This window comes from Nannobrachium achirus (assembly GCF_963921795.1).
Source record: "Nannobrachium achirus genome assembly, chromosome: 20".
Classification (NCBI taxonomy): Eukaryota; Metazoa; Chordata; class Actinopteri; order Myctophiformes; family Myctophidae; genus Nannobrachium; species Nannobrachium achirus.
Genome location: NC_137827.1, coordinates 21,554,403 through 21,581,938, shown reverse-complemented (window position 1 = coordinate 21,581,938; position 27,536 = coordinate 21,554,403). Strand labels below are relative to the sequence as shown.

General features: G+C 42.3%; 1 protein-coding gene across 2 annotated transcripts in view; it reads right to left on the bottom strand.

Annotated features, from left to right (window-relative positions):
- Positions 1-27,536, bottom strand: part of eml5 (EMAP like 5) — a gene marked incomplete at both ends in the record, with an annotated part of 96,418 nt that overhangs the window by 35,522 nt on the left and 33,360 nt on the right. For both annotated transcript variants that reach the window (XM_080750741.1, XM_080750742.1), the window contains 15 exons: positions 1,750-1,877; positions 4,304-4,415; positions 5,227-5,420; positions 6,005-6,105; positions 8,917-9,010; positions 9,655-9,760; positions 10,410-10,596; positions 11,186-11,304; positions 12,084-12,190; positions 15,619-15,783; positions 15,895-16,107; positions 17,474-17,730; positions 20,398-20,535; positions 23,100-23,301; positions 25,373-25,508. In XM_080750741.1, coding sequence (XP_080606867.1) covers positions 1,750-1,877; positions 4,304-4,415; positions 5,227-5,420; positions 6,005-6,105; positions 8,917-9,010; positions 9,655-9,760; positions 10,410-10,596; positions 11,186-11,304; positions 12,084-12,190; positions 15,619-15,783; positions 15,895-16,107; positions 17,474-17,730; positions 20,398-20,535; positions 23,100-23,301; positions 25,373-25,508 — 2,259 coding nt within the window. The remainder of the gene's footprint in view (positions 1-1,749; positions 1,878-4,303; positions 4,416-5,226; positions 5,421-6,004; positions 6,106-8,916; positions 9,011-9,654; positions 9,761-10,409; positions 10,597-11,185; positions 11,305-12,083; positions 12,191-15,618; positions 15,784-15,894; positions 16,108-17,473; positions 17,731-20,397; positions 20,536-23,099; positions 23,302-25,372; positions 25,509-27,536) is intronic.

The following is a 27,536-nucleotide window of genomic DNA, read 5'->3' as shown; positions in this document are numbered from 1 at the left end:
CGTCGCATCATGACGGGTCGTGAAGCTTGTGTATTTTTTACCTAAAATGGCATGCCCAAAATTGGGACGACAGGTCGAAAGCGATGAGAGATGTCATTCAGAATGTCTCAATGCACCTCCACTCCATAAAGGTCATACAGTGGTGTTCCATCATGAAAGAGCCTAAACGGATTGGATTGTCTCAAAGGTTACATTGCTTTCAAGCACCGGCATGAAGCAGCTTGTCAAGCAATGCCTGGGCTTATAATATGTTTACGACGTGCTGCATACAAGTATTCCTGTCTGACTATCCTTATTCATTGAGGTTCAAGACACTCAATAAAATTAAATATACAAAAGACCTATTATAATGGACGTACCCAGAGGGGTAGAGTGAGTCCTTTGGAGGCGGCCCCGTCGAAGAAGGAAATAATTAATCAAAAGTGTACTTCACCCATAGGAATATACCTATATGCATTAAAGCCTTTCAAATGGACAATCAATAACATTAGCACTCGCTGTCTAATTTCAGGGGGGAGCCTGGCAGAACCAAGGGACCACTTAACTAAATGAACGGTCCAAGATTCTGCAGCAGTAATCCATCAGTCTTTTACAGCCGTGGCGTCTGTGATTCTGCGGCGTTACGTAAGCCAAAAAGATCAACAGTTTTATAATGACATTACGAGGAAGAGGACAGTTCCAGGCACTGGCAGGCAGTCAGTTAGTGCATCTGCACATCTTCAATCCAAAATATATCCTGGAATAACCTTATTCCCGTCATTGCGGGCTCACACCCATTCAGGCTCGGGAAAATCTGATTCAGGGTTGGATTTGCTGGGTGTGGGTGTGGGCCCATGATTCTGCTTTTGAGAATTTCCCCCACCAAGGGTGTCGCACCAAATTCTGGGCCCTGGGTACTTTAACTATTGAAAAATAGCAGATATACAAGCTCACAGCGCGGCACAGAGTGCCGCGCTGCAAGCTTGTAGATCTGCTATTTTTGAAGAATTGTGAAAATGTGTCTGAATTGAATATTTCAAATCCTTCTAAGGCTTTTTGAAATGTTTCTATTTCAGTGGTGCTCAAACGTTTTCATGTGAAGGACCCCCAGAATGATATGTATTTGGCTGCAGACTCCCATCTCAAAATATTTCGTTCCAGGGACCCCCCATAAGCAAAATCTGAGTTACAAATGTTCGCTTAAAAAATACATAATATTCAAAGATTTGCACACATTTTCACGACTTTTCAAAAATAGCAGATCTACAAGCTCGCAGCGCGGCAATAGCTAAAGTATAAAATAATTCCAGGCCCCTCCACCTTGGGCCCTATTAACTCTGTCCCACTCCCCCCCCCCCCCCTTGTGACGCCCCTGCCCCCCACTCTGGACATTACATTTTTTATCGCCAGTGGGGATATGTTTTATCCCTGCTTCTGGTCAGACTGAATTAAATACATGTAAATCCTTTTGAGAAATGTAGACTGTCTGATACAGTATGTTTGACTAAAGACGTATGGCCTACAAACTCTTGCAATGTGATGAGTTGTGAGCAGGGACGTGTTGGGCCCCTGATTCAGCCCGGGAAAAGGAGTTGGAGAGGTCCAGATTCTTTGGCCCAAAATACTAACCGGTTACTGTGATTTTACGCCTCCCAGCCCCCAAAATGGAACGAAGGCGGTTACCGTAATTACCAGCGGCCGACATTTCTTTTTTCACTTGTTTCACGTTGTTTTCATACTAAAAGCACAATCCATCCATGGTTCACTCACCTGGACCAGCAGAGTGATGGGACCACTCTTGTCCACTTCCAGGATCTCTCCGTTCTTGGTCCCCACTAAGATATGGCCGTGGCCCAGAGATATGGCACGTATGGAGGGGTTGTCCTCCAATAGCAGTCCTATGGAGACGGTGAATCATAGCGTGATGTCAGAGAGACATCGCTCAAAACGGAATATAAGAGGTAATCTTCAATACAGCTAAAAGCGTGCAATGATTTTAATGGGTCTTCCATGGATACATTTTATTGCATGTCTGGAGCTAGGGGACAAATATATCATCACTGTCGGGCAGAAACCTCGTATCTCCAAGTTTCAAATTTGTATGTTTTTTTGCAAAGTAAAGCCCTGCTTCATCACTAGAGACTGTTGCACATAACTAGTGAAAATAGCAGATCTACAAGCACACAACGCCTCGCGGTGTGAGGCGTTGTGTGTTTTGTAGGCTATTTTCACTAGCTTAAATCATGTTTAAAGTGATAAATAAAAAAACGGTTTTGGACATACAAGGTTTCCACCCGACAACGACGATATGTCCTTGTGCATCCAAAACTGTAACTTTTGCAGGAAATAGGGAAAACAATAACTTGTGTTCCAGTGGATTTATTGCGACCGTCAGGGAGCAGTTTACTATGAAAACCTCCACCGGCCGTCCGTCCGTCCGTCCGTCCGTCCGTCCGTCCGTCACACCTTTGTGACCATCAACAAACGTCACACCTTTGTTGATGTTTAAATCGAAGAGTCTTGGTCAAATACTTCTGTTGGTTTCTGCACTGATCATTTATACAATTCAGCTGTGTTTGCTCGTGTCATCATGATGAGGTCATAAATCAGCCATGCCCAAATATAGATTTTACGGGTTTACATGCTTACTCAGTTATTCGTTATGTGAAAGTCCTATGACGTCTATGATATCTGACATCATCATACATACATTCCCTTTTATGCCCATAAATGGAGATCCCCTCTGTAGAACCAGCCACTGACATCACTGTAATGTCAGGGGAACCAAATCCCTTTTATGCCCATATATGGAGATCCCTGTGATGCCAGGGGAACCAAATCCCTTTTATGCCCATATATGGAGATATGGAGATCCCCGTGTTGCCAGGGTAACCAAATCCATTTTATGCCCATATATGGAGATCCCTGTGATGCCAGGGGAACCAAATCCCTTTTACGCCCATATATGGAGATCCCTTATGTCATCAATATTAAGCCCATATCTGTGAATATCTTTGGGTACCAGATGTCTCCATATATGGTTAAATGGTCCGATATACATCACTGGCCAGAAGACCAAGAAATGGTGCAACCCTCGCCCTTTGCTTTTCTCCCTATAGGCATCTTACTGGTAGGTAGTTTAATGAGGAATGCAGTATGGTGGTAGGTAGGTAGTTATGGCCTTTGATGTAAGATTTTCACTTTCTAGGATAACTATATTTGCTATTCCCAGATGATGCCCTTTTAGGGTACCCCTCATGCCCATATATGGAGATCCCCAGGCTTTACTAATTAACATAAGTTTTATGCCCATATATGGAGATCATTGTCCCAATGTCATCAGATATATGGGCATAAATGGACACAGGCAAACTAGATGGGCTGTATGGATATCCAGATGTGTGATGTAAGTGTTTTATTCCAAATGTGGCACCCCACAGACATATTTCCAGAAACAAAATCCCTTTCATGCCCATATATGGAGATTTCTGATGTCATCAATCCCAGGCCCTGTAAAAAACATGGTTGCTATGGTATGAGCAACTTATGTCTCCATATATGGAGATTCAACTTCAATGAGTAACCATGGCAAACTGTCAACTGCCCGTATGTCTTGATAATTGGTAAAACAAACTTTTGGCCTATTTGTGGAGATAAGCGACCAACGGTCGCTTATCTCCCGATTAGGGAGTCTTACTGGTGTATTTATTATTTAGTAATTTTCATCGTTGACATATTTATTCAAACTTTCAAAACCTATTCAAAAATAGCTGACCTACAAGCTCACAAGGTGTCGCGCGACACGCTGTGAGCTTGTAGATCGGATTCAGTTACACAATTTGTGCTTTAAATATTGAAAAATAGCAGATATACAAGCTCACAGCGCGGCACCGAGTGCCACACTGCGAGCTTGTAGATCTGCTATTTTTGAAAAATCGTGAACAAGTCTTATGAATATTTCAAATCCTTCTAAGGTTTCTTGAAAAACCTATGTTTCTATGTCAGTGGTACTTTTTCATGTGAAGGACCCCCAAAATTACATGTATTTGGCAGCGGACCCCCATCTAAAAATATGTTGTTCCAGGGACCCCCCAGAAGCAAAATTTGAGTTACAAATGTTCGCTTAAAAAAATGCATACGTATATTCAAAGATTTGCACACATTTTCACGACTTTTCAAAAATAGCAGATCTACAAGCTCGCAGCCGCGCTGTGAGCTTGTATATCTGCTATTTTTCAATAGCTAAAGTATAAAATAATTAAGGCCCCTCCACCTTGGGCCCTAGTAACTCAGTCCCACTTCCCCCAGAAGTATAACCTCTCACCTTTGGAGCCAGGGGCCAGGACGGACCTCTTGATGGCGTAGGTCTTCAGGCATCTCTCAAAGGTGTCATCCCACAGCGCCACAATACCATCCTTCCCTCCAGTCACAAATCCCTGCAGAGTAACTCATTATTACCATGACACACTTAAAGCTGTGAATAATCCCCGCTGATTGCACCTGTCATCTGACAAAGCAAATTTAATCCTTACAGTCGCCACAGTAAACAACAAACCACGCGGGGGCGTCAATTGGGTATGGCAGGGGTATATGCAGCTGCCATACCCTGGGAAAAATAAAAGTTACTTTTGAATATAAATCCATGAATGTCTCTTTGTCTATCTGTGCTGGTTATTATGTTGTTAAATTACAGTAAAATAACTACAAATGCAAAATTTAACAAAATGGTCACTTTAACAAGGTATTATGATTATATTCTCTACACTTGAATTCACCACATCTTGACAAATAATGGTATATTCCCAGGTTCCGCAGGTCAGCTGCACAGGTGCAATGCATTATTGTTAATTGTGGCACGTTTACTAACATGCTAACATACCGCAGAAACAGGGGAAAAAATAGAATGTACTTCTTAAAATAAATGTATTATGCCTGTTGCTAAGGTATGGCAACATGACTGGTGTCTTGCACGCTCGCGCGTGTTCAAGACACCAGTCATGTTGCCATACCTTAGCTTTTTCTGAACTGACGCCACTGAAAACACGACAACAAAGACAGCAGCTGCAACAGAGCAACGGGCGAGCTCCAACACTTTCCGGTGTGTTAACCCATCCCACCACTGTAACTTTTCCGGTGGTGTAAAGTAACTAAGTACATTTACCCAAGTATTTGCACTATACTTGAGTATTTCCAATTCCCAAAAGAAGTAAAAGAAGAAGAACGCAAGTACTTTTTTCCACCACTGACCTTTTCGAGAGCGTGCACGCTGAACACGGGGCCATCGTGCGCCTTGACCGTCTTCATTAGGAACATGTCCCTCCAGATACAGATGTCTCCCGTGCACGTGCCCGAAAACACCATCTCCTCCGTCCAGCCGTACACAGCACACATCATAGTCTCCGTCTTTCCCATGTACCCCTTGCGGCCAATCAGTCCCCCGCCTAAAATACATAATGGCAGATGAGCTGGCGTTCAGTGCTTCAGACACGTTACGTTTTAAAGGACAACTTTGTTTTTTTACAACAAGGGTTCATATTTTAGATTGTAATTAGAGAAAAGAAAAGATGAGCGTTAGATGTTTTCATTTACTGCTTTCTATCACTTTAGCCATTTTTGCGATTTTGATTTCAGTGGGTGGGGGCATGCATGCGTACAAGTGGCTAAATATGTATTTTTAGACACACTAAGCCCATTCCCAAGGTGCACTGCAATGTTTAATGGGCAGATGTGACTTATGGAGGCTAGTAGTGTTACTGTAAATAGTAATAAAGAAACTGCCGGCTTATTGTGTCTAAAAAGACATATTTAGCCACTTGTACGCATGCCCCCTCCCACTGAAATCAAAATCGCTAAAATGACTAAAACAATAGAAAGCGGTAAATAAAAACATTTTAACACTCATCTTTTCTTTTTTCTAATTACAATCTAAAATAATAACCCTTGTTGTAATAAACCAAAGCTGTCCTTTAAGTAAGATTTGCTTTGTTTGAGTCACTCTAGTTCAATAAAAGTCAGGGACTCTTACCCGCTTTATGCCAAAACTTCATGTGTTTCACTCCAGCTGTGATTAGCTTGTCCGTCATGTAGGGATTAATTTTCACCACAAATATCTTATCCTTGCTCCCCCTGGAAATACAATTTAATGGGAAAAGAATTGTGTTAAAATTGTGCATTTGAAATATAAGGTGGACGATTCTCAACAAGGGGTCCTCCAGCTTGATAGTTCTGGACCAACTGCTTGATAGGAACCAAATGGACCCTTACGGGTCTGTAAGTTAAAATAACACTGAGGATTTTACAGTACTGACTGGGGTCCCAGAGTGTGCATATCAAACAGCGGGATCTTGAAATTAAAACGTTTGAGAATCACTGTCTAAAAACAAACACCAGTATTACACGAAAGAGCACATGAGAGAGAGAGGGTACTGGCTCCTTCTTTGGCCTGCTGATTGCTTACCATAAAATGAACAATAAGCCTTGGTGTCTGTTCCCTGTCCAGGGCAGTGGAGCGTACCTCACACTGCAAGTTCTCTAATCATCAGCCTTTGTGCTGCAGCATCACTGAGAGTCATTGAACCTAGTGCAACATGATGCTCTCTCTCTCTCTCTCTCTCTCTCTCTCTCTCTCTCTCTCTCTGTCCCTCACTCACCCTTGCACAGTGGGGCATAGTAGCTTTACTCAAGTACCGTACTTAACGTACAATTTTGAGGTGCTTTTACTTTTTACTTGATTTCCAATCTATTTCCATTTTATAATATACTTCAGCTATTTGAAAATAGCAGATCCTTTTCTTTTTTCTGCCTTTGTATTTGATGTTATGCTTTTTGAAACATATTTGAAATATTATCCTAGATAAAGTACTATGTTCTATCCGTCTGTCTTTCAATGTTATATGAGATACTTAAAGTGTGGTTCCTGTGGAAATAAGCCTCGGCTTTCTAGGATCTCCTTTTAGTTGACCTTGTACCAGTGATTTGTACTGTCATGAAACTGTACTTTTTCACAATGCTTCACGGTGCAACACAATGTGAGCTTATGTAGTCAACAATAACAACATGTTTCGACCAATCAAGGTCTTCACCAGGGCGAGAACTGAAGAAGACTGTAACTGGTCTACTTTAGAGAGCTCGGATCGCCTCTTTTTTAACCTATATACTTTTAACTAAATTCAAATTTTGAGTAGGGATACAATCCTTTTTTTACTTTTACAGAGTATTTTTTATATTGTAGTTACTGCAACTTTTACTCAAGTAAAAAAAAAAAAAAAGATCTTTGTACATCTTCCACCACTGCCCTTGCATAACCTCTCCCAGCCCTTTCCCACACCATGCTGTCATCGCTTCACTTCTCCCAGCTGACGACTAGGCGGTGCAGCAGTGTACAAGGCATGCTCTGTCAGGCCTCATTGCCCCCCTGCCCGCCTCACTGCTCTGCCCACCAGGGTCTACAAAGAGGATTAGCAGGGGCGTCACAAGGGGTAGGAAAGTGGGACTGAGTTACCAGGGCCCAAGGTGGAGGGGCCCTAGTAACTTTAGCTATTGAAAAATAGCAGATCTACAAGCTCACAGCGCGGCACCGAGTGCCGCGCTGCGAGCTTGTATATCTGCTATTTTTGAAAAGTCATGAAAATCTTTTTTAAGCGAACATTTGTAACTCAAATTTTGCTTCCGGGGGGGGTCCCTGGAACAAAATATTTTGAGATGGGGGTCCGTGGCCAAATTCATATCATTTTGGGGGTCCTTGACATGAAAAAGTTTGAGCATCACTGACATGGAAACATGGGTTTCTTGCGCACATTTTCTCGATTTTTCCAAAAATAGCAGATCTACAAGCTCGCAGCGCGGCACTCGGTGCCGCGCTGTGAGCTTGTATATCTGCTATTTTTTAATAGTTAACATTCATGGGGGGCCCGCAGTGAATCCTTGTACCCAGGGCCCAGAATTTGGTGTGACGTCCCTGAGGATTAGTGCAGCTCCCGAGCTGTCTCCGAGCTGCTATGGAAGCCCCGCACACAACAGCAAGCTATGAAAGAGAGGCTACATGCAGCGATCCAACTGGCCAGGGGTGAAACATCTATGAAGTAGATGCTAAATTTGGGGGATTACCCAGGAATATGACAAAGCTAGATATCGTCGTTGTCGGGTGGAAACCTTGTATCTCCAAGTTTCAATTTGTACGTTCTTTCGCAAATTAAAGCCCTGCTTCATGATCAAGGGCTTCGCACAAAAGTAGTGAAAACAGCAGATCTACAAGCACACAGGTGCGAGGCGTTGTGTGCTTATAGACCGGCTGTTTTCACTAGTTTAGTTCATTTTTAAAATGATCAATGCAAAACGAACGGTTTTGGACATACAAGGTTTTCACCCGACAACGACGATATGGAGGTATTGGGAGAACATTTGTAATTTTTTCACGGTGTGTTTGTTGCAGAAGTTCATACCACAAGTCTGGGGAGGTAATTTAATCCAGTGCACAGTGTTCACATAATTTATATCAAGTATCATTTGCAGCAACGTGTATCAAGTCACCTCACACATTCTAGATACAATTAGATGTCTAATTCATCATGGTTGTGCAAGTGAACCCCTGGGGCAAATAACCTCCTCTCTAAACACCCCTGGTGTGACTTGGCAGGTTTAAGTGTTCTATTCAGGGAGGAAAAGCCTCATAACCTAATAGGCAATTCTCTTTGCAATCTCCTCTTCTATCAATCATCCTGATGACCCCGGACAGTGCAGCTAGTTCCAATTTGGCGCTCATCTATAAATGTCCATGTGTAAAGTGGGGAAGCTCAAACTGTCTACAGAATTGACGGGAGGGATTCAGCGGCAACACTTCCAATTCGTGTATCTAAGCCTCTATTTTTGCAGCGAGGATAACCGACTGCCGGGTGGTGAAAGGATGATCTAGTGCTGTGTATTAACCGCTGTACTGACCGTATGGCGGAGAGCTTCTCTCCCTTCTTCCAGTCCCACAGGACAATGGTGTGATTGTCATCCAGCCCCACCGAGGCCAGGCGCTTACCATCCGCTGTGAAGGGAGAAACAAAACAAGCCCTTTCAAAACAGAGCGGATAAAAAGCCCCGCTCTTGCCTCGGTTCAGTGAAGTTCAGGTCTTGTTAGGAGGAACATCAAAGCCGCCTGGTGGGTCTGATCTGTGGCAGGTAATTCACTGATATTGACAAAGAGATCACAGCTCTGCCTCGGCCTGGGGCCAATTAGAGCAAGTGAAATAAATGGGTCTACCTGTCCAAGATGCTGCTGAAACTAACAACATAAACAACAAGAGGGGAAGGATTCTTTCCATTGTTGCTTATAAACTGTCAATGGCTTAAGTTTGCCTGTATCCACAGTGGGAGAAAAGTATCTGTTACAGGAGGATCTAAAAATGAAGTACAGTATTTGTGAATGTTTCTGCCCATTATATTAGTTCACAAAGATTTTATGCATGTCCATTTTAGGACTGATGCTGTACAAAATAACAGTTTTACAGTTTCCTTCTGATCTGTCCAGTATATTCTCATCTAACGCAATGGACAGTAGTAAACATGACTCGTTAACCACCCAATTTATATCTAATCGTACGACTGCTTTTCAGTTGTTTTAGCAACAGTGCTTACAGTTATTACAACAAAGTATGAATCAGCCTTTGGTGAACCGTTCCAAGGTGTTACCTGAGAAGTCCAAAGTGCATACTCCAAGCTGGTGGAATCCCTTCAACACTGACATTGGTTTCAGCATCTCGGTGTCCCATACATGGATGGATGAATCTCGACCCACCTGGACAGTCAACACAAAAACTCATTTACTGTCTTTTAAAACATCGACTGAAGGGGTTAACTGCCACGTTGTCCTTACCTTTTAACGTGGGCGTGTGCTTGCACATCGCGCACGTTCTGTGCACGGATCATGTACCTGGCGTGTGTACACCCGATTACAGCTTTCAAATAACAAATCCCATTGAATAAATACATTTCCATCGTTGAGCTCCCTCTACTACTGTTTAAATGAAAGCTAACACGTAGCCTATAGGAAACCTGATCAAACAGGATACGGAAATGCGACCGGAAGCGCTTTTTCGCAGGTGATTGGAGCCCGATTTGCGATAAACAGCGATTATACTTTTAAATGTTTTATAGCGATTAAAGCATATAAAATTATCAGGTTTATCGGGCCCGGTGGAGAGGAACATAGGGATGAGGCGGTAAATTAGTTAAAAAAACTCATGCATCTACAAGCTCACCACGTGTCACATTGTGACGTGTTTGGAGCTTGTAGATCTATAAATCATGAAGCATTTTAACAAGAGAAATCTTGTATGGGGGATCCCTGACACAAAATATTTTTAGATGGGGGTCCGCAGACAAATACATGTTATATTTGGGGGTCCTTGAGATGAAAAAGTGTGAGAACCACTGAGCTAAAGTACCTGGCCGGTTGCTACGTAGTCCTTCAGCGGATGGATGGCCAGGCAGAGGATGTCATCGTCATGTCCCATGTAGAAGCGCTGGGTGTTCTGTTGTCTGTTGTACACCACGCCCACAGCGGCCACATGGTACACGATTTCCCCTGTCTGTGTGTAGAACAGGTTGCTCCTGCAGTCATAGCCCCTGTAGCTAAACGACAACACAGGAAGACTGTTCTTTCAAAAGCTAATGTATAACCAGACAAAGAATTATTAGGCCGACTTCAATATGTATTTGTTGTGTGCTAGCACTTGGTTTAGAGCAGGGGTCTTCAACAGGGGCTCCGGGACCCCTAGGGGGTCCTCAGAGTTACTACAGGGGGTCCTCCAAATGTTTGTGTGATAAAAATGTTTTTTCTACATTAACCACTTGAACCCTATCCCTATTCTGTGTGGAACATTAGTCAAGAATAGCCGATCTACAAGCTCATAGATCAGCTATTCTTGGCAAAGATGTTTGGTGTAGAGTGAAAAGAAAAGCAGACTAAGCATTGACGGTTCAAGTCGTTCAATGTCTAAAAATACACATTAAACCAACAACCTACACTGGTGATATTGTTGTCAAGCTGTCTCAGAAATCTATGAACATTTTTAATCTGCAACACAATTTTATACAATACGTAGAGGGGGCCCCTGCTAAACTCTCTCTCTCAGCGAAGGGGTCCTTGGCCTGAAAACATTGAAGACCCCTGGTTTAGAGTGATTTTCTTTGGCTTATCGTCGTTTTAGTGTCATCCTACCCATGAACAAAGTGCAGCTTCACTCCATTGGCCGGTGCACGGTCTCTCTTCTTCATGGCTATCGCTCGATGCTTCTCTTTGCACTGCTCCTTGAGCTGAGGTAGATCTTCTTTGTAAACCTGAATATGAAACAGTATATATAAGAAAAATCAAACCTCGGTTCGAAGTGGAGCGGTGAATCTGTGTGTGTGTGTGTGTGTGTGTGTGTGTGTGTGTGTGTGTGTGTGTGTGTGTGTGTGTGTGTGTGTGTGTGTGTGTGTGTGTGTGTGTGTGTGTGTGTGTGTGTGTGTGTGTGTGTTTGTGTGTGTGTGTGTGTGTGTGTGTGTGTGTTTGTGCCTGCACAACAGCGCCCCTCCTTTAACTTGTGTGGCCACTCAAGGTATTGCCAGGCTACAGACATACCCAGCCAGCCAGCCACATAGCCAGCCAGCCAGCCAGCCAGCCAGCCACAGACATACCTGTCTATTGGGAGCGCTTTCACCGCTCCAAAAAAGTATGTGGTGCTACCAGGATCAGTTGAAAAAACACTGTTAAAAAAGGACGAGGGGATCCGAGCAATCAGAATAAAGAGGAGAGGAGCTTAAAGTTAAAACAAAGTTTTAACACAAAGAACTGTTCATGCCCTGAAGAAGACTGCAAGGTCGAAACATGTCGGTTTTATAGAATAAACTTTTGTTTTAACTTTAAGCTCCTCTCCTCTTTATTCTGAGTTCTCTGATCCCCTCGTCCTTTTTTAACAGTATATAAGATATTTTGCAAAACATCTATACCCTATGTGCTGTGCGTGCGTGCGTGCGTGCTGGCGTGCGTGCGTGCGTGCGTGCGTGCGTGTGTGAGAGTGAGTGAGTGAGTGAGTGTGAGTGTGTATCAAACGTATCGGACTCGTCTCATCACTGACCTGTCGTCGATATGTGAGCTGTGTCTCCTGCTCGATTTCGGAGTCCATCTCAGGTACGTCCGATTGGTCAGAGTCTGACTCCTCGCTGTTAGAATCTGCCAAAATCTCTGCAAGAACAGTAAGTGTTTGGTCAGACCAGATTAACTAATAAGAGGCCCTAAGGGCAAGAAGCGCATGGGCGCATGCACGCATCCGCCTGGGTGACGGCAGACTGCTGGGCGAGCGCTGGCGCTTTGACATGGGCGTTTCTCTGGAGAGAGGTGCCCTAAGGGGCGAGGTCGGGCCGAAACATCAGAGCTTCTAAATACGGCACAGGTAAGAGGCAGGAGTTAAAGTATTGATCTGGCTGGTCGAGTCATCATTGTGATGTCAGAACAGGTCAGCTATATCCATATCTGGAGTCCGTGAGGTCAGATGTAGAGGTATTTGCCAGCTCCATATATGGAGATGTCTTGGCCATATATGGAGCGTGACATCAGGTGTGACACAATCAGATCAATCAATGTCGGATATCTCACTGTGTGACAACTGGAGTAAAAAATAAAACATCCTGCTTCAGTCAAAACTAAAGTGGATCATATAACAATAGTTTTGCCGGGCACAATGACGTCTGCTATTTATCTGGCAACTCGCCTCCGCTGGGACATTACTCAAGAGAAATTCATAAAAATGCTGATGCAGAAAGAGAGGGAGAAAGCGAGAGAGAGAGCTGTGCCAAGACAAGGTAATAAGCAGCCGTGGCAGGCAGCTGAGGGCAGTAACTCGCAAGGTCCATTAGGAAAATTAAATGGAAAGGCGTCTCTCTTTGTCTGTGGATGAAAATTAAATCTGCGGGTCTAAGTAAGCTTTACATGCTACAGTCACTCTCGATGGATTTTTTAAAATATCTTATAAGGGAGAGTCTTATAGAAAAGCAAGTATACTAGAATTGAAACAATTGTATTCTGGGTTTGTTTGGACAGGGCCAACTTATAATTATGCTTTTGGGTGTAGTAATGAGTGCTTATTCTGCAAGTCCAATTTGAGCGGCAACATTGCAGATTTTTATCCTGAATCATACAGTATTGCTAGTTTGCGAGGAGCCAGACATGTGGAAATAATTACATAATATAACACTTCACAATGTGTTGAGAGTTCACTCTCGAAAGGCACTGGAAAATCTCAGCCAGCCTATGTGTAACAGAGTCATTTATACAGCAGCCTCTATAGTTTGTAGTTTGTATATAGGAATTGTCACTATACATACTGTAGTTATTACCTGACAGTTAATGTGTAAACTGGACTAGTGCACAGTACGGATGCTACACCTCCTTCACCTCTCCTTCTGCCCCCTCTATAAACCTCTTACAGCACCATCACCTCTCCCCTTTAAGGATTCTCTGGAGAGAGGTGTGTCAGTGACTTAAGGGAAAGAGCAGTTTGGAATTGGAAGGTTCCCGGTTCGATTCCCAGCTCCTCCCCACTGTGTGTGGAAGTGTCCTTGAGCTGAACCCCTAACTGCTCCCAATGAGCAGGTTGGTTCCTTGCATGATTTCCTGCACAGTTGGTGTGTGAATGTGTTTGTGAATTGTTGAATGTAATGCAGTGATGCAGCGCCTTATGAGCTAGTGCAGCTGCTATTTTCAAAGAATATTGATGATTTTGGAAACCTTTTAACAACACAACTCTTGTATGGGGGTCACCGGCACAAAATATTTTCAGATGGGAGTCTGGGGCAAAATACACATTAATCTGGAGGACCTTGAGATTAAAAAGTTTGAGAACCATTGAGTTATATTATTTAGTTACCCCAGATTCCCGATATCTGGAAGCACCTGTTAATGTGTAGACTTGACAGGCCGTTTGTCCTCTCCACCGTTGCTTCCCTGGATGGTCTGGGCACGGTTCCAAGTGCCTGCTGGCGAAGAGACGGTTTTGCAGTTTGCAACGCGACTATCCTGCCCAGAGACTGGAGTTCCTCGTTCCCCCTCACATACATCTTGATTGGTCAAGATGCGCACAGTATGTGCGACCAAGGCTAGATGGCTGCAAGCAGCGTTGGGTCATTCAATCTAGCTCCATACAGCTTTGAGACGTGTTCCTGGCAGGCTGTACGTGGTAACTCATTGCTCTCAGTAGAGACACATTTGTGAAGCCTTTGAGCCAGTGCTTCTAGTCAGAACCATAATCTGAGCAGCTGGATCAAGTCTGTGATGTGTGATGTGTGTCCATTTCATGTGCCAGCCAGCCTCAGTCACTGAACTGTGCGTCCTCCAGTGCCAGCAGTGCATGCTTCAATGTCGGAAGATGATGTCTCCTCTCATCTCTCCTTTCTCTGTGAGTGGGGCTCTGCTCCAAGGCACCGTGTTGCATTTCTGGATGAATGTCTGACCACACTGATCCCTCTAGGTCAGAACATGTTCCCTTCATTCTCTCTCACCGACCTTCAGTTATGGTAGAGCCTGTATGTTGTTTCACTGAGTCTGTGGTGAAACTTGACACAATCCATGGCATTGGCCACCCTTTATTCATGTATCTTTTATTATCATATTTCCACATGTCTTGTATGCAGTTAGTTGCCATGTTTGTAACAGTGGTGACTAACTCTCGATTGTTCAGGAAATGTTTTGTTGTTGTTTGGTTTCTTCCTTTTTTTCTTTCAAAGCTTTGCCCCCATTGAGTATGGTCTACTGTAGGTATTTATAAGTGGTATATAAGACACCTGGCTCAAGGCAACTCATTTTACTAGGCGCTGAGAAGGTCTCTGGTCTCTTAACCTTTTTTGTAGGTAGCTTGTATTGCTGACTCATTCAACTGTGCGGTGGTTTTCTTTTCCTTAAGGTCTGTGTTCTTGTGATTTGGGGTGGTATTTGTTTTATGAGGATTTGTACACTTTTATGGATTCTAGGGAGTTTGTTGTAATAGGCTCATTTATTCAATTACATCTGTAACAATAGAACAATAGGATTGGGAATGTGTTGATGTTGCGCTTTAAGTAAATAATATGACTCTTAACGTGTCGTGCCGGCGTCGACGCAGGGAATGTTCCCTTTTTAATCAATGAAGGGTGCTCCATTATCAGGCTTGCATCTTACTCTATACTATACTCTATACTACAGTACAGTTCCATTTATGTATATCTAATTTACTGCAAAATTGTCTTAACAAGTACTTTTTTTTAAGACTGGCTACACTTGGATCCATCTGCTCTTCTTAAAAACTCTTTTATCTAATCTTTCACTTACACAAATGCACCTGACTTTCAAATAATTATGCTCCGTATACCTTTCAAATCATATTTTGAGAGTAACTCCCAAATCCACACCCATAACACTAGACAATCCAATAATCTTTATTCCCCCTTCAGCTACACTAATGACCTCAGTTCTCAAATACATTCTCTAATCTCTCTGGAATACACGCACATATACTGCCAACTAATCATCTTCTCTCAGTAACTTCAAATATAGTTTATGGGCCAGCCTGATCAATTTCAAATTATTTGTGTGAAAATAAAACAAACAAAACAAAACATTGAAAAGTAATACAATCTTACCCTGAGGTGCTATATGCAGAGCCTCCTTCTTTCTCTCTGGAACAAATTTCCATTGGAATACTGAGTGGTCAGCTCCACCAATGGTGATCACCCACTGGTAGTCATGTGACCATCTGGCGTTGGTTATGTGAGCTGAATGACCTAAATACTTTTTGAATTTCGCACCTAAAATGAAGAGGAAAGAATATCAACATTACTGCTTGAAACACATGATAAAACACACAAGACGCTTGGCATGTATTTTCGATTCTGAAGCAGGTCAGCATTGTTCCTTACCTTTTTTTACACATGGGTATCGTAAAAGTTTGACTAATCCATAGTCGTCGGCTGTTACTAGGACTTGGTTATTGAAGTTGGCATCCACAGAGTTGATGTCGTTGATGTCAGAGTACTTGGGCCAGATTCCGTTGACCTCTGGACCCAGGACGCACGTCCACGACGACCACTGGACCAGCTTCAGCTCCTCTCTGCTGGTCACCTCCTTACCACCTGAACAGCACATCAAGCCATTTCATCAATGATAAGACTTAGGAGGAAAGACAAAAGCGTCTACTCTGTTTTGTTTTGGTTATTTATCTGTACTCATTCTTTTTTTGCAATGTACATACATACCATTGTTTTTATTTTTGTATTTGTCGTCAATGTATATATTCAATGTAAAAAATGGAAGGAAAAAAACAAAAACAAAAAAACAATATTTTATTTTATTCTGATAGTATTGCTTTTGTCTTTTTTTTTTATCTTGCTCATCTTTGTAAAAAATGTTCTATATATAATATATCTCACATGCTTCTACAACAGAACAGTGAAGAACACCTGGACCTCTTTCTACCATTATATGTTGTTTATTTATTTTTTATTTTTTTGTTGTTTGTGTGTTATATGTTTGTTCAATGTCCTTTAATTCTATACTTGTTAAATAAAAAAAATTAAGTGAAATAAAAAAAGCCATTTCATCACACTCTACATTTCTACCTTTCTTGTCACTGACGAAAACGAAATAAGTACCGAATAAAAACTATAAACTAAGCTATGATGACTAAAACTAAGACTAAATATTTTGACAATTTAATAAATACATAAAAAACACAAAGAATGTTAGGGAGGGACTATAGTGGAGAAGAGATCCAGTAGAACTAAAAGACAATTCCTTTTATGCTTGGGTGCGTTCGAGTGTTGCGCTCTGAAAATAGCAGATCTACAAGCTCACATCTACAAGCTCACAACGCGTCACAGAGCTTACTGTAGCTTGTCGATCAGCTAAGTATAAAATCGGGCATTACGACACCATAAAGGCCGCCAAAATACATACAAATCAACGGTAGATTTAGTCGACTAAAATCTTATGGTATTTAGTCCAATAAAACTAGACTAAAAGTAAAAAATGTCAGATGACTAAAACTAAATAAATGTTTTATTCAAAAGACTATGACTAAAACTAAATCTGCAGCACATGAACCATTTGATCACATACTGTACACAGAGATGAATAAAAACACAAGTATACTGTTTAAAACTAATATAAACAGTTAAAAACAGTAGACATATGACAAGGGACCTAACAAAGCCACAACAAGAAAGTGAGCCATCGGTTAAGCAAGGGGCAGGCCAGCCAGGGGGACAGATTCATCCAAGTCCAATTGGAATTTAAGTGAAGCCAACAAGCCACGATTTAAGATCATTATTAAACTTTAGTAGGGAATTCAGGGATTTCAGATCTGCTGGCAGAGCATTCCACTGAGTAGTGGCTGCGTAAATAATGTGTGAATAATGGTCCAATACAGCAGCAGCAGTATGATATCCAAACATTGGACCTTCTTGTTATTATCACTGAGAATTTAGCTCTTGTACTTACTTGGCATCCTGTAGAAAAGCCGCCTACCGCTGCCGTCGTTCGTCTGCAGGTACTTGCTGTCCGTGGACCAGTCCATGTGTGTGATGAAGCTGGTGGAGCCGAAGCACTCGCCCACCTTCTTGTACCTCTGCACCACTCCATAGATATCCACAGAGTTGTCGTTGGACCCCACGGCGAGGTGACCCCCGTCTGGGGAGTACTTCAGCTCATGAATGGCCTCCTTCCTGTCCTTGATGTGGACCACCTCCGTCATGTCTCTGGGGACAATTGAAAAGGAAAGAAATGTTGGAGTTCGTATCGGAGTGCTCAAGCATTCTTGCACATAGTAAAATCTCTTAACTCACAGCCATGGGACGAGTTTGACGAGTTATGGTTTTTCGTCGCCCCGATGGACGTCATGACCTAACAATAACCAAAACAGCCTTTCCCTTTTTTTAGGGAAATGATTGTGTATTGGGAGAGGGGCTGGGCGCATGCTGCCCTTGGAAGCCTGTATCTTTCAAATGGACGGTCCCAGTCGGACAATGAATATTTTCAGATTCGACAAGACCCGTGTTTGAATGCTCCCGTGAGCGGATGCACACGACACCAAATATTCAGCAATTTGTCGCTGAATATACATGAAAAACACTGTTTTTTTATTTTTAATAAGAGAACAAGGACTTGCCCTTTGACTAATGCATTCATAGACATAAATGTATAGAACAGACATTTCAATTCATCCCATTTAGACCTGATGCAACGTGTAAGTATTAAGACCTGGTGCACATCTGTGTACTTCTGCCTTTTGAGCCCGAAGCACCATGGACATCATTTTAGATTCTGTTATATATATATTTATTTATTTATCAGCCTCTTTAGCAAATAGACAAATAATAAAAAAGAAACAATAAATGCCAAAGCCATATCCAAAGCTTAAACCTTTTGGCTATTACTGAAAATGACTTTCATTTGTCATGATTTTCATACAAAATACAATATGACAAATGAAAGACATTTTCTGTAAAAGGCAAAGGTTTAAAGGTAAGGTAGCGATATTTTATGGTTACTACAACAAGATCTTAGTTGTTTGTCTCTATATTCAGTAATCATTGCTATAAAATAATTAAAAAAAACCTTTGTTCAGTAACAGATGTCTCCCCATCTCCAGCTCTTTATTAAACAGAAACATTTTATAGTGTTCCAGTTCCAATTCTGTCATTTCTTTGTGACATCACTTCCAATTTCACTTGTTCATCCTGTATGAGTTCTCTCTCCTGATTGGATAGAATTGGTATTCCGACCTGAAATGAAAATGCACATTTTCTGCATTTAGGCCTAGAATTAGTGGATGCTTTAACTATTAAAAAATAGCAGATATGCAAGCTCACAGCGAGCTTGTAGATCTGCTATTTTTGAAAAATCTTGAAATTTTGAATTTTGACCTGATTCTATTTAGTGTCTTTTGAATCCTTCTAAGGAAAAAACAATGTTTCTATGTCAGCAATCTGGCCAGCCATCGTCAAAGAAAAGGTCCTTTTTCACTTAACTGGAGCTCACTTAGTCTGTTCTTGAGAGACTACTATGTCAGTGGTTCTAAAACCTTTTCATGTGAAGGACCCCCAAAATTATATTTATTTGGCCACGGACCCCCATCTCAAAATATCTAGTTCCAGGGACCACCCAGAAGCAAAATTTGAGTTACTAACGTTTGCTTTGAAAATACATATATTCAAAGATTTGCACACATTTTCACAACTTTTTCCAAAAATAGCAGATCTACAAGCTCACAGCGCGGCACCTATTTTTCACTGGTTAAAGCATTCAATAATTCTGGAGAGACAGGGAGACAAAATATCACTTACCCTACCTTCAAGCTCTCAAATGTTTTTATTTCTTTTTTTATTCCTCGTTTCTGTCTGCTATACAGAGGCTGATCATTGCTCTTTTGTGTGAATGTTTTTCAGAAAATGCTCAGGTTTAAGGAGGGCACTTACATAAATGTCCTGGGTTTTAGAAGGTGTTTTTAGAAACGCCCTAAGATATAAATGGGTTATTATAGCAACGTTGTGCCTTTGTGTTAAACTCGTAAGAAGTTCCAAAAACCTTTTTATCTCCATAATTATTATTTCTTAGTAAATTAAAAGTAACGATTTTGGCCATACAAGGTTTCCATGCACACAACAATGACGATATGAGGATGTGTTGGTTACATACATGTACTGTACATGGCAATAAGCACCATCAGGTCGCCCAGTAAAAAGCAGTTGGCTGTGAACACGGAAGTAGGGCGCTTATGACCCCCACAAGAGGGGAGGAAAGTGGGACTGAGTTACTAGGGCCCAAGGTGGAGGGGCCTTAATTATTTTATACTTTAGCTATTGAAAAATAGCAGATATACAAGCTCACAGCGCGGCACAGAGTGCTGCTTTGAATATATCTTTGAATATATCTATTTCTTAAGCAAACATTTATAACGATTTAGCTTCTGGGGGTCCCTGGAACTAAATATTTTGAAATGGGGGTCTGTGGCCAAATACATATCATTTTGGGGGTCCTTCACATGAAAAGGTTTGAGCACCACTGACATAGAAACATAGGTTTTTCAAAAAACCTTAGAAGGATTTGAAATATTCAACATTTTCACGATTTTTCAAAAATAGCAGATCTACAAGCTCGCAGCGTGGCACTCGGTGCCGCGCTATGAGCTTGTATATCTGCTATTTTTCAATAGTTAAAGCACAAAAGAATGCGTTCCCAGTTCCCCCCTATGAAGAACATTCATGGGGGGCCCACAGTGAATGCTTGTACCCAGGGCCCAGAATTTGGTGTGACACCCCTGTGTGTGTGTGTGTGTGTGTGTGTGTGTGTGTGTGTGTGTGTGTGTGTGTGTGTGTGTGTGTGTGTGTGTGTGTGTGTGTGTGTGTGTTCTATCCAGTGCCCACCTGACTCTGAGAACGGTGAAAGAACCATCCTTCATGCCCAGAGCCACATGAATGCCGTCAGTGCTCACTGCCAGGCAGCGTATGGGCTCCTCCATGTTACAGCGAGCTATCAGGGCATGATCTATAAGACTCCATATCCTAGAGGGACACAACCAAAACAAAGTTAGCAAAAAGATGTTGATACAGTTGCAACAAGCTGGGAGTAAATCACTAATGCACAATGGAGTTACTCTGTATCAATGGCATACATACACAACTGGCGTAATATTGTATGCACTGAATTTGATTACATTGGTGAAATCACTTCCCCTACACTGCTAGCACCAGTAAGACTCCCTAATCGGGAGATAAGCGACCGTTGGTCGCTTATCTCCTGTCACACTGCTGACATCAGTATGACATCACACCGTACACAAATGACCCTTATATAAGACCGGCATTATCTACCGACAGATTAGTAACAAGATGTCAAAATCATTGAAGGTTTACCCTACTAACCAACTGTTTACCATAGCAACCATGTTTTTTACCTTAGCAACCAACTGTTTACCCTAGCAACCAACTTTTTACCACAGCAACCATGTTTTTTTTACCCTAACAACCAACTGTTTACCCTAGCAACCAATTGTTTACCATAGCAACCATGTTTTCTTACCCTAGCAACCAACTGTTTACCCTAGCAACCAACTGTTTACCATAGCAACCATGTTTTTTAAAGGGCCTGGGATTGATGACATCAGAAATCTCCATATATGGGCATGAAAGGGATTTTGTTTCTGGAAATATGTCTGTGGGGTGCCACATTTGGAATAAAACACTTACATCACACATCTGGATATCCATACAGCCCATCTAGTTTGCCTGTGTCCATGTATGCCCATATATCTGATGACATTGGGACAATGATCTCCATATATGGGCATAAAACTTATGTTAATTAGTAAAGCCTGGGGATCTCCATATATGGGCATGAGGGGTACCCTAAAAGGGCATCATCTGGGAATAGCAAATATAGTTATCCTAGAAAGTGAAAATCTTACATCAAAGGCCATAACTACCTACCTACCACCATACTGCATTCCTCATTAAACTACCTACCAGTAAGATGCCTAAGGGAGAAAAGCAAAGGGCGAGGTTGCACCATTTCTTGGTCTTCTGGCCAGTGATGTATATCGGACCATTTAACCATATATGGAGACATCTGGTACCCAAAGATATTCACAGATATGGGCTTAATATTGATGACATAAGGGATCTCCATATATGGGCGTAAAAGGGATTTGGTTCCCCTGGCATCACAGGGATCTCCATATATGGGCATAAAATGGATTTGGTTACCCTGGCAACACGGGGATCTCCATATCTCCATATATGGGCATAAAAGGGATTTGGTTCCCCTGGCATCACAGGGATCTCCATATATGGGCATAAAAGGGATTTGGTTCCCCTGACATTACAGTGATGTCAGTGGCTGGTTCTACAGAGGGGATCTCCATTTATGGGCATAAAAGGGAATGTATGTATGATGATGTCAGATATCATAGACGTCATAGGACTTTCACATAACGAATAACTGAGTAAGCATGTAAACCCGTAAAATCTATATTTGGGCATGGCTGATTTATGACCTCATCATGATGACACGAGCAAACACAGCTGAATTGTATAAATGATCAGTGCAGAAACCAACAGAAGTATTTGACCAAGACTCTTCGATTTAAACATCAACAAAGGTGTGACGTTTGTTGATGGTCACGTGTGACGTGTGACGGACGGACGGACGGACGGACGGACGGACGGCCGGCCGGTGGAGGTTTTCATAGTAAACTGCTCCCTGACGGTCGCAAAAATCTGAATCTAATTTGAATCACGTTTCTGTATGAGCCCCTGACACAAATGTAAATGACTGGAGTGCCACTGATTTCCCCCTCTTTTTTTCATATTAATTAATGAATAATGCATTTGTTCAACTGCCTGTATTGATTCAGAGATCTACGAGCTCACAGCGCGCCTCGTTGCGACGCGTTGTGAGCTCGTAGATCTGCTATTTTTGGGCAAATGTTCCGCCCCAGGACAAGGGATGTTGGGGATATTTTGATCATCGCGATAATATTGTAAATCGCAATTTCTTTGGTCACAATAATCGCGATATGAAATCTTCATATGGTAGGGCATTCACGAATAGTGATTTTGAGTATTCGAATTATTCGACCTCAAAGTATTCGAATAGTCGAATATTCGACAGGACTGGCCAAACTGTTAAATATTAAGTAAGCAAGAGGCGAACATTGTGAAAAATATTGTGAAAATAGCCGATCTACATGCTCACAACGCCTCGCAGCATGTAGATCTGCTATTTTCACAATATTTTTCTGAGGAAACGAGTCACATTAAATGTAATAGCTACAATTCCAAGTGCTTGTCAGGGTGGGGGTCTCCAGTTCAAATATGTTTATTTTGAGGGTCACAGCCTAACAAATTCATCCACCAGGGGCATTGACCCTCATTTTTATGACTTCCTATCTAGCCAAGTTTTATAAACTATATATTTTAGAAAACAATAAAATAATATAAGCGAATATTCGACTTTGGTGAACAACGTCGAATAGTGACTTTGATTTTCGGATATTCGAATATCAGAATATTTGATGAATGCCCTAATATGAAATTTTCATATGGTCCCATCCCTAGTGATCTCCTACCTGACAGAGCGGTCGTCGCTGCCGGTCATGGCCAGGGGCTTGGTGGGATGCACGGCCAGCGCCCACAGCTCGCCCTCACAGTGGCCCTGCATGATGAGGAAGGGCTTGGTGCGGTCGTGGACCACCACCTCGAAGATCTCGCTGTCCTGGGTGCCCACCAGGATGTGGTCCCCCCGCCAGCACACGCTGCGCACCGATAGGCCTGCTCCACGCACCGGAAAAACCAGCATACGGTCAGGAAACAAAAGAACGGTACCAACAAACAGACCAAGGAACCCCCCCCCCCCCCCCCCCCCCCCCCACAACTAGGGCTGTCACGATTATGACATTTTACGATTATGACTATGATTTTAATTGTGCACATGGCAGATAAGTTTGACATATTTGACATATTTATACTTAAAAAATATCATTGATAGTGGATATAGCCGATCTACAAGCTCATAACGCGTTGCATCGCGGCGCATTGTGAGCTTGTACTGTAGATCGGCTATTTCCACTATTTTTGAAAATGTTTGAAAATATATGAACATTTGAATCAACATGGAAACGATTAATTTGCGATTATGTCCAATAATTGCGATTATTATGTAATAATTGTGACAGGCCTACCTCCCAACGCACACATACAGTACACACATACACAGAGCGGGTGTATAAGTGACAGGACAGGGGAACTTACAAGGTATTGTAAATAGCCATGTAATGACTATCTAGGACAGGGATTTGAACAGCAGATATGATGGAAGGACACACTGTCACGCTAATCTTGCGATTCCGGGCTCAGTAACAGAGAGGAAAGGATGGAAGCGGCATGTGCTGTACAAATCCATTGCCCACAACATGACATTACTTTATGTACTGTACATTAAACAGCACATAACTGTAATGCTGGGGCTGAACTGTCGACAAGAGGAAGTGAACGATGTGGCGACTGGTACGAACACGGGAGAGTGTTTTTTGCAGGTCGTTCAGTCCGAGTGTATCAAAAAAGCAACTGGGTTAAAGGGATTCCTGGCTAATACGACAAATATGCCTTAATACATTATAATTGTCCTCTATAACTACAATGTAAAATATTACAATGTAAATATTTTATTTCTTTCTGTCATAAATGTCATGTGTGATCTATCCCTATGGAATTTATGGCATGCATGTGCAAAAAACACATTTGAAATATTGATTCAATGCTCATATTAACCATAGGAAGTATTAAGTTTGTTTTTATTTTCACATGTATGCCATAAATTCCATAGGGATACATCACACATGACATTTATGACATCATCAACTTGCGACGGCTATTTCCCCTGTTGAGTGAAAGATTAGCTATTTCTAGAAGAAATAAAATAATTAAGGTGTTTTTAATTTTACATTGTAGTTATAGAGGACAATTATAATGTATTAAGGCATATTTGTCGTATTAGCCAGGGATCCCTATAAGGCAGTGGAAGCTTGTGATTGGCTGCGCGGAGGTGACGAAAGTCTGGGGGACGGAGATACACCTAAACCTAACTTTAACCCTAAACCCTAACCTCAGTAAAACTAACGCGGGTGAATGCTAACCTGGTGAAATGCTAACCTGGTCGGACCAACGGTGCTTAACCCAGTTGCTTTTTTGATACACTCGGACTGACGACCTGCAAAGAATACTCTCCCTTACGAACACACTGACACGGGTGAGTTGACTACAGTATAATACGCCCAACCTCCACAACATTACCCACCTCGGCTATTTTCACCTCTAGCTACTGTTTGGTCCAAAATGACCAATCAAACAGAAGACGGACGTAAAGGAAAGGAAAATGAAAATTAGTAAGGAGAATAGAAATACAAAAAAAAATTATCTTTTCATTAAACGACATAGGAGGCTGTCGTTATATGTTACTTATCGTCGTTGTCGGGTGGAAACCTTGTATGTCCAAAACCGTTCGTTTTGCATTTATCATTTTTAAAATGATTTAAACTAGTGAAAACAGCCGATCTACAAGCACACAACGCCTCGCACCGCGAGGCGTTGTGTGCTTGTAGATCTGCTGTTTTCACTACCTTTGTGCGACTGCCTTGCATGATGAAGCAGGGCTTTACTTTGCGAAAGAACGTACACATTTGAAACTTGGAGATACGAGGTTTCCACCGGACAACAACGTTATGTTATGTGCTTTTGTACTTTCGCAGCAGGTCAACAAACACCGACTGTGTTCTGCACTGCAGCCCTGTTTTGATGAGCTCAGGTGAGATTAAGACGAGGCAGACAGTTTCACACACGTCACCTTTATATCCTTGGTCTGTTTCCCTGAGATCGATGACAGTGATTGGTTTGAAGTTGAGATCCCACAGCCGGACGCAGCCGTCTCGGCCCCCGGTGGCGAAGCCTTCCTCACAGGCATTCATGCTGAAAATCCCTGACTGGAGGAAATGACACGTTGTCACCGTGGATCTGCACTGTACACGGTACAAGATAGTACTACTACACACAGCGTCGCACCGCCGCTCAGCCATGAAACTGTTTAATGAGAGTTTAGAAGTTCAATAATACTAGGCTATATGCACAGCAGCCATTTTGGAGAGAAGTTGGGTCTCTTCTCACTTCCTTCAAAGGTGTTACCAATAATACTAATGAGGGCTCTGTTCCATTTCATGTAGCACAGTGGTTCTCAAACCTTTTATTTCAAGGACCCCCATAACTCTGAGAACATACAAATGGAACCAAATGGACCCGTAAGGGTCCACTCCATTTGGTTCCATTTGTATGCTCTCAGAGTTGAGTTACACACCTTTAAGGGGTCATTTGGAACCCCCAACTGGACCACACTTTCAAACAGCGTTTCCAGTGAGCCAACATGAACAGTATCAACTCCCTCACTCTGTTTGACTGGAATGGAACAGAGCCTTCATTAGTATCATTGGTAACACCTGTGAAGGAAGTGAGAGGGGAGGAAAATCACACCAGATGCAACGAGTTGTTTCGTTGTATATTGTTTCATTGGTTTAATAAATATTTAACCAATTAAATGTATTAATAACAGCTTGTGACTAAATATTAACTACTCTGGATCAATTGGAACATCCATTGTTTTTTTTCCATATCCTGAAAAGTAACAGCTTTGGAAATAAAAGATTTCCATTTGACAGTGAAGATGCAGGCAACAATTTCCCAGCGCCTATGAGAGCAAGGCAGCAAGCTATTATTGACCCACAGAACCCATTATGTTAAGTCAGATTTCTCACATGTCCTACTATTCAGGTTAAAGATTGCTGAAGTTGCCCTTTAAGCCCCAATGACACAGTGAACAGTTGAATGCAATGAGCAAAACAGCAGCAGTGTGTGTGTATCACATAGTGACAGAGCCTTCCCCATCCTCCACCCAGCTGTTGAACCCATAGATATCATTTAATCCTCCTCTGTGTAGTAAACACTGATCCTTTTCCACTGTGCAGATTCAAATGAAGCAGGCACGTGCACACATAGACATCAAAGGGGGCTTGAGCCCCTGCCCTTTTAACTGTCTATAAAAAGTGCCCTCTCCAGACCATGAATGCAGTTTTTACTATGGTGAAAGAAATGCAAATGCCCTCTTTCCATGCCATACCTGAAGGCAGCAAGAGAATTGCCTCCTCCAAACTCTCCTGAACTTGAATGCAGCATCTTATGTTGAAAGAATAAGAATTCCCCTCTCTGTGTAGAAATCCATGCTTAGTTCAGTGTGGTATCAAGCACCGAAAGTAGCCGACCTCCATGCTCACAACGCGTCGCAGCGCGACGCGTTGTGAGCTTGGAGGTCTGCTATTTTCGGTATTTTCACGAAAAGTGCCCGTTAAGAAATTTCAGCCCCTGCCTCTCTGCACATTCTCTGCACGTCCCTGAAATGAAGCCATGGGGCTGCATGTCAGCCCCTCTGAAATGGGTTAAGACAATTACACACTGAATACGGTCCAGTAGCGTGGCTGAATAACACAAGACCAGAGGAGTGTATGCTTGCTGTCCACAGAACGCACATTGTGGATAATGTCTAATGAGTAATGACAGCATCATTATTTGCCAAAGCAGAACGAACATTTTGTGTCTTGAGTGTGTGCACCGTGCAAACAGCTTGCCTCTGGCAAAACCTGCGCGAGCTGCAGGAAACGTGAAACCCAGCCTGAGTCGCACAGCGCGATATGATCATGCCGTGATGTGTACGCGAGGCTGTTTAGCATTCTCCTTGTCGCGGGCCCCACAGCAGTGTGTGGGTGATACGGTACGCAGTATGCACTCCAGAGACATTGATAAGAAGTCTAGACCAGTGCTGCTCAACCGTTTCAATTTCAAGGACCCCCGGATCCCCATTTGATTTATTTATCTTTTGAACGCCAATCTACAGTATAACATCCTATCAATGTTAATTTAAAGGAGCTATAGTCAACTTTTTCATTTTGGCCGTTGTCAGGCTGACT